The 8,059-nt window shown below is 32.9% G+C and overlaps 1 protein-coding gene across 1 annotated transcript; it reads right to left on the bottom strand.

Moving 5' to 3' along the window:
• Positions 1 to 538: 538 nt before the first annotated feature.
• Positions 539 to 1,570, bottom strand: LOC130591338 (vegetative cell wall protein gp1-like). Its single transcript, XM_057394613.1, has one exon. The coding sequence runs from the start codon at positions 1,568 to 1,570 to the stop codon at positions 539 to 541; it is 1,032 nt and encodes a 343-aa protein (XP_057250596.1).
• Positions 1,571 to 8,059: the final 6,489 nt, after the last annotated feature.

Here is an 8,059-nt window from a genome sequence, read left to right on the forward strand (position 1 = left end):
CAGAGGCATGTATCCTCAAACTGCATCCATCCATAGAACAAGAGGCAGTGAACCTCTTTGTGTCAGCCTTGTCCACTATTATTGCAAACCCCTCTTGGATGCAATAATCTCTTAGAACTTCCAAAAACTGTGCTTTGGTTGGAAATATCAACCACTGTTCTAGCTTAATGTGCCCAAAGGTGGAGTCAACCCATACCTTTCCATTTTGGTAAACTCTATCCATTGAAGAACTACCATCAAGACAATCCTCAAATGTCTTGTCAATGCAAGAGTCATCAGCTTCAATCTCATCTTCCTCAACTACAAACTCACTCATCCATAGTTCATCATCATCACCATCTCTCCCTCACCTGACTCACAGTAGGTCCCATCAGTTGAATCATCACTCTCCAAATCATCACTCTCCTCATCAACTACTGTGACTGGAAGCTTGTTCTTCCTCCCTGTACCCTCCCTTCCACTACTCCTCTTCTTAGACACATAGGTCCCAAATCTCTTGGCTGTGCTTTTGGGTACCCTAAAGCCCTCAGGTCTGGACCTAGGTGCTTTTTTTTGGTTTTGCAGAAATTGGATTGTTATGTTCAGGCATGTGAGGTGGTAAAGGAGACTCCTCTGTGTTTGAGACGGGGCTTTGAGTTTGGTTCCTAGTTCTAGGTCTCCTAACTGGGGTGGTTTTAACCCTTCTAATTTTCTTGGAGGGGGTTTGTGACTGAGGAGGCAGTGTTTTTTCTGTTGCAGGTGAAGGAGGGGGTGTTGGTTCTCTAGGAGGGGAAGGAGTGTGTGTTTTTTCTGTGGGAAGAGAAGGAGGGGGTGTTGGTTCTCTAGGAGGTGAAGGAGGGGGTATTGGTTCTCTAGGAGGTGAAGGAGGTGGTGTTTGAGCTCTAGGTGGTGAATGGGGTGGTGTATGTTGTTTGCTAGGTGAAGGTGTTGGTGGTGTAGGTTGTTTGGTTGGTGTAGGTGGTGCTGTAGGTTGTACACTAGGTGAGGCAGTGGGCTGAGATGGACCAGGACAACATTCATCAGCCCCCTCAGTTTCAAACACCCTCATATACTTACATATCTTCACATCATCCACAGAAAGGATGGAAACCTCAATAGCAACACAGAAACTTCTTGCCTCATGAGCTTCCCTCTCCTCATCCTCTTCTTTCCTTTTTCTCTCTTCCTTTGCTTGCCTCCTTTCTTCCTCTTCCTGTTCTTTCCTTAAAATCTCTTGAACTCTCCTTATATTCTCCAGTTTTTCCTTCTCAGTTTGTTCCCTTAATTGAACATATGCCCTAAATACTATCCTAGGATTGTTTGTTTCCTCCACCCATATCTCAATGGTGTCTGTGACCCTACCAAAAGACCAAACCCTCTCCAAGTCCTTATCACTCTCAATCTCCATTTTCCTATTAGTCCTAGGATTATGGACAACTAACCTAAATGCCTTAGGGAGATACACATCCTGCTTAGCTGACTCCTCCTTTACATCCTCATACAACCCCATCAAATGACACAAGTCAGTGTCTTCAACCCTCACATCAAAATCCTTACTGTTATAATGCAAAAGCAACCACACAGAACCCATCCTAGCCAAAACAACAACACCAACAAATTTCGAACATACATAAGCAAAAAACATTTGAATGAAAGGACAAAAAAAGGGAAAAAAATGCAAAGTTTTGCTATGATTAAGTAAGGAAATACTTGTAATAAAAACCGCAACAAACAAACCTTAAAACTGATTAAACCCTAACCAGAAAAATTACAAAAACAACAATGTTCAACAACACATACAAAGGGATAAAGAACTTACTTAGAACGAAAAGTAGAAGCCTCGAAAATTTTGAACTTCAAACCAACTTTCGCAACTGAGAAAATCCGCGTTCTTTCTCTCCTCAAGAAGACCCAAGAAGAAATTTTTGTGCAGGGATGAACCTCGCACAAGTGCGCACAAACTAGTGCTCAAATTTCGCTAAGTGGTTAAGAGGATTTAGGTTTCCATGGATGCCTAAGCTCTAGTAAAACAGAGAGTTAGAGAAGAAAGAGATGAAGGGGAGTGGTTTTTCTTGTCAACTGTCATCCTCCAACTCCCAACATAATGACGCTCAAACTTAATGGCAAAGTTGTAATAAAACACTAACGGCGAGTTAACATCTATTAACAAAAAGGGCAATTAATGCTATTGTACAGTAGGTGAGGGGTATATGGTGAATTTGGAAACTTGAAAGGGTATATGGTGCAAAAAAAAATTTGTCAGGGGTATATGGTGAAAAAACCGATATATATATATATATATATATATATATATATATATATATATATATATATATATATATAGGATTAATGTAGGTGTTTTAATTTCTTAAGTGAAGTATTATGGAAAATGAGGAATAATTAGTGCAGATACATAATCGTGTCTCTCTAATCTAGTGTCCAATGATGAAACATATAGTCATACTAATTGGTATGGTCAAAAGGAGAGCAATCCAAATAGCTAAGCCCAAAATCGTTTTAGGAACCTAGAGTCAATTTATTCATTCCATGCCCAGATTAAAAACCCCAATTAATTATTCATGATAATTAATTGTATTTTTGATGAATATTTTAAATTAAAATATATTATAAAAAAATCAGATTTTTCTTCTTTGTCTAAGAGATTTCGAATTCAAATAATATTATTTATTGCAAGATAGAAATAATCTTTTAATTTTGGATAACAAATAAAAGCTGATCATTTATGCACGGCTGCGCGATGCGTATTCTGACGCGTCTCGCGCGTTACAGTGAGCACCCTTGACATTGAGACAGTTAGCAAAACTCAAGTAAAAATCGATGTGTTCCCCGCAAAGCGGATTTATTCCGTTTTTATGATTTTCCCTACAAATAGACCTCGTTATATTCGTTTTAGCAGAAAACTTTCATCTGCAAACACTAGTGGAAAAAACCAATCTGATACGGTCAAAACCGTGCTTACAAATGCGGTTTTGGTCCGCATCAGACGGGCCCGCATCAGCTAACTAAAAAAATCTGATGCCGTTGAAAACCGCATCAGAATAGTGGAATATGATGCCGTTTTCCACATGACCGCATCAGATTGCGAGGGGTGGAAAATAAAAAAGGGGCTACTAAACCTAAACCAAAAACCAAAACTAAATATGAATAACGATATATGTAGAGAAATCTGAATATACAAAATTAGTAAATAACAAAACTATAAATTAGCAGAGTGATTTACATATATAAATCAACAAAACAAAAATTAACAGAAATAACAATTACATTTCATTATAATTACAAAAAAATAATAAAAATACAAAAAAATTTCCAAAACAATAAAAATACCAACACAAATTTACGTAAACAAAATTCGAAACCAAATAAACCAGCAAAATCAAACCTAAACGAAATCAACTAATGAAATTCGAAGTAGTAACCAACAAAAAAAAGGAAATTCATAACTCAAAAAACGAAACCAATGCAAGGAAATCCAAAGTAATAACAGATCAAATTAAAACTTATAAACTGCAAAATCCGAAATAAAAAGGACAAAAAATTACATCCAAAAAAACAATTAAATCCAAAAGAAATAAAAAGCGAAAAAATTGACAAAAAATTAAACTAATTGTACAAACCCTAAATCAAACACAAGTCTTTTACTTCTTCTTCTTCGTCCTTTTTCTTAGTCTATTCGATGTTTCGTCTTCTTAATCCCTTCTTCGTCTTCTTTCTTCGTCTTGTCGTCTCGTCGCCTTTTCGTCTTCTTTCGTCGCCTTTTCCTCTGGTGGTGAAGGGGTTTAGTGGAGGATGAGGAGAGGGGTTGGGTTAGTTAACTGGTGGTTGAATAGGACGAGAGGGGTTGACAGGAAGAGAGAGGAGAGAGAGGAGAGATGCGTTTGAAATTTTGGGCGTGTGAATAATGAAATTAGGTTTAGGCGATCATTAAAAGGACTTGGCCTTTATTTTGGGCTTTAATGGAACGATTTTCGGATGCAGTCCCATGATCCGCATCAGGCTCATGAAAAATCGCATCCGATTTAAAATATGATGCGGTTTTTTAAGGACCGCATCAGATTTTGTTTGCCAAATTTCCCTCACATTTTTTAGTTGATTTTCGGATGCGGTTTTACTAAAACCGCATATGTTACTAAGTGACATATAATGTTTTTTCCACTAGTGAAATACCTCTCAAAAAATCTCTTAAATACTTCAAACACATATTCCTAAACACTTAAATTTCCATTCAATCTCCATTGAAGTTTTAAGATTGCTCCTCCTATTGATCGTTATTCAAGACCCAAGCGACAATAAATACGTCCTAATGGTCAAATCCAATTTATTTCTTATAATACCAACAATCTAATTTTTATGATGTAGATTGTCAAACAATTCATGCTTTTTGTATATTATAATTTGTCTTCTCTATATTGTTTTTTCTATATATTAAATTATTCATATCCATGCTTATTGATCTCATCCTCACACATGGTTATTATTTCTAATTACAAGACCTAAATAAATGTTCTAATGCCTAATTAGATAATTTAGACAATAGATCTAGGAACCTTGTAATTTGATTGCTTAATAAACATGTCATGAAAAATTTAATTATTTAGGTGCTCAATGAATTGATATGGATTAACCTTTTTAGTGTGTTGAAATTAATTATTTGCATTAAACTAAACATGGTTCACACTAAGCAGAGGCTAACAATGTGCAAATTTGATTCCTGATCATATTTATACCCTCATCCCCGAACTCTATTTTTGGTTTGTTGACCAATTATGAAGTCGTGACTGGAAAATCTACATTGAATAAGTCCCTAAGTTTTCCCTATAATTTCAATATCCAGTTAGGTTTATGAGATAGTCAATTCTGTGTTCATCCTGCGTAGGCAATAAAACTATGCCAAGCCTACAATTAAGAATAACAAATTTTATCGAGTTAATTTTTCAGAAATTATTTGCGAAAAATATTTTTGGATATTAATATTCGATTATTCTCCAATGTATCTTTTTAGTCACATTTCCTAAGTTTACTTGGAGAAATATCGTTGGTTTTGGGTGAAAACTGTGATTATCGGGTAAGGCTATGTTTAGTTCACCTGAAATTTTCTGATCTGAACTTATCTGATCTGAAATTATTTTTTCTGATCTGATTTGATTTGATCAGATCTGATCTGATTACAAGATCTTATCTTTTAGATTTTTCTCAATATATAAGAAAAAATATAGTCATGTGGGGTCTTGTTTGATTCGTCTCAATGAGTACTTTATTAATATTCAATTATTGTAATTTTACTAATATGTAATGAAAGATATTTAATAGTATAATGATTTTTAAATATAATTAAGATCTGATCTGATCTGATTAGATCTGAAACAAGCAAAAATAAAGTGAATTGAACATAGCCTAAGTGTTTTTCAAGTTTCTCAACAAGCTAACTGATCATGCATTAACTTTAGGCATGATGACAATTAGTGGAGAGAATCATGGAGAAGCTTTCCAAGGAATCTTCCTTTATAAAGGAGTAATAATACTACCAAATAAATAACAACTGATCCACAAAAATATTTTGAGCTAAAAGATTTTCTTAAATCATAAGTTCTTAATCAATTGCTAATTTTAATTTATACTTAGCTTCTTAAACACTAGTTTTTCTATTCATTCAAAGATCAACTGTAAGTTGGGAAAAGAATTATAGAAACTCTTGAGTGACTTAGGGCCTGTTCTCTTCGGCATAAAGCAGTTGAACTGAACTGAACTGATTGGAGCTGAACTGAACCGATTGAAGCTGAACTGAACCGAATTGAATTGAATTAATTTAAATTGAATTAAATTGATTGTAATAAATATATAAATAATATTTAAACAATAATAATATGAATATTAAATAATAATTATGATGATGAGTAATAATAATGAATAATAATAATAACAATAGTATTTTGGATATTTTTAAATGATAGTTATAAATAAATAATATTAATAATCATAGATTAATAATAATAATAATAATAATTAATGATAATTAATAATAATTATTGTATATTATTTGTATTAATATATTAATTCTTGATGATGATATATAATAACAATAATATCTAAGAAGTAAATTAATATTACTATTTTAATAATTAGATTTAATAATATAATAATATTTAGTAATAAAAATAATGACTGGGTTGGACCGCGAAAATTACATCATAAACCGTCTTGACGCGATTTGATTGGTTTATGGGCTAAAAAACGTGGGTTTATTTGTGCTTTGACCTAAACCATGTTCCTCCTAATAGTAATAATAATGAGTAAAGCTATAATAAACAAAATAATATATAGAAATAACAACAACAACAACAACAACAACAACAACAACAATAATAATAATAATAATAATAATAATAATAATAATAATAATAATAGTAATAATAATAATAATAATAATAATAATAATAATAATAATAATAATACTTAATAGTAATGATATGAAAATAAGAAATAATAATAATAATAAGAGTAATTAGTAAAATAAATTATACCAACATAATAATAATATTTAACAAAATGGTTATAAAAGAATGGAGCTGAACTGAACTGAACTGATTGGAGTTGAACTGAACTGAACTGAACTGAAAATAAGCTGGGGAGAACAGAGTTAAGTCGTGAGTGTTGAGAAATAAAGAGAAGCAATTTGATTGAGGAATCACTGGAGTTCTTGGTGGAATTTGCGAGAGAGTGCATACAATAGATTGTAACTAGGGTGTTCATATATTGCGGTGAAGTGGCAAAATCACGAGCGAGTCAAGATTTCTCTTCTTATATTGAGATAATAACTTTCCTATTAAAAGGTTCTCTTGCATTCGAGTTCCTATTCTTTCTAACCTTAATTTCGCAAAAGTAGTCGACTATTTTTCTTTTTTGAGGGGTAGTCGACTATTTTTCTAACTAAGCTCCAACTATAATCCACAACCCGTCTTATAGTGTTTTATAAGTCTAACACTACAATACAAAGATATGAATCTAATGACTCAAACAATCGAGAAGAAACATAGTTTGATAAAGAAAATAGGTTAAATATTAAATATACACGGAATATTGATAAGTAGGTCAACTACGATGATATTGGACTAGGGAACCATTTAAAAGATACACATGAGATAGGAAGCTAGTTTAGCTGGCTAACTCTCTGAATTTAATTTAGCCGAAAGGCTAGAGGTCAAAATTTCACCAAAATCATTTTGGGAAGGCTTTCCTCTTACTCCTCTATTCCAAGGACTTGGCCTAGTTATCTCTCCCCCCTAAAAAAATACACATCTGAAAAAAGAATGATTTAGTAGACATTGGACATATGTAGTGGACTTTTTAGGCCTACATACTAAAGATTAGTATGTTGAATGGATAGGTATGATAGTACATATTAGACTAGAGGTGTTCATTTCGAATAATGCGATCCTTTTTTTTTTCATTCCTCACGAAAACTAAGTCTTTTAGCTACTTTTCCCATTATTTAGTTCATTGTTTTTGCTAACTAACCACCTAATTTCTAATCAATAAACAATATATCCAAACTAATAAATACTACTCCCTCCGCCCCATAATATAGTGCCTACTTCATTTTTGGTGGGTCAAATTTTAAAATATTTGACCGAATATTCTCATTTGTATATAAAAAAAACACATTCATGTGGGATCTTGTTAGATTCGTCTCAATGTATAGTTTCATAATATCAACTTTTATATTTTTTATTCATACGAAATTGAAGATATTAAAGGTCAAAGTTACGTCTTGGAGACCATGTAAAAAAGAAACAAGCACTATATTATGAGACGGAAGGAGTAACTAGGAAGGTTAAACATCCAATAACATCCACATTAACTAGCTAGTACATCTTAGCTTCTAGCTAATAAGTTTATAAACTTTCAAGTTGCAAAATCAAACTCAAATAATACATAAGAAGATTAAACATGTCCAAGATCCCCACACGACAACAAAAGCTAACAAATTAAAGGTCTTAAAAGTTTCACAACTATCCTGAATAGCTCATAAATACATCATGCAAAACTATATAATGATTCA

The sequence above is a fragment of the Beta vulgaris genome, chromosome 5 (genome assembly GCF_026745355.1).
Source record: "Beta vulgaris subsp. vulgaris cultivar EL10 chromosome 5, EL10.2, whole genome shotgun sequence".
In the NCBI taxonomy this organism is placed as follows: Eukaryota; Viridiplantae; Streptophyta; class Magnoliopsida; order Caryophyllales; family Amaranthaceae; genus Beta; species Beta vulgaris.

Coding starts and splice junctions, on each gene's coding strand:
- LOC130591338 (XM_057394613.1), bottom strand. CDS start 1,570: ATGGGTTCTGTGTGGTTGCTTTTGCATTATAACAGTAAGGATTTTGAT.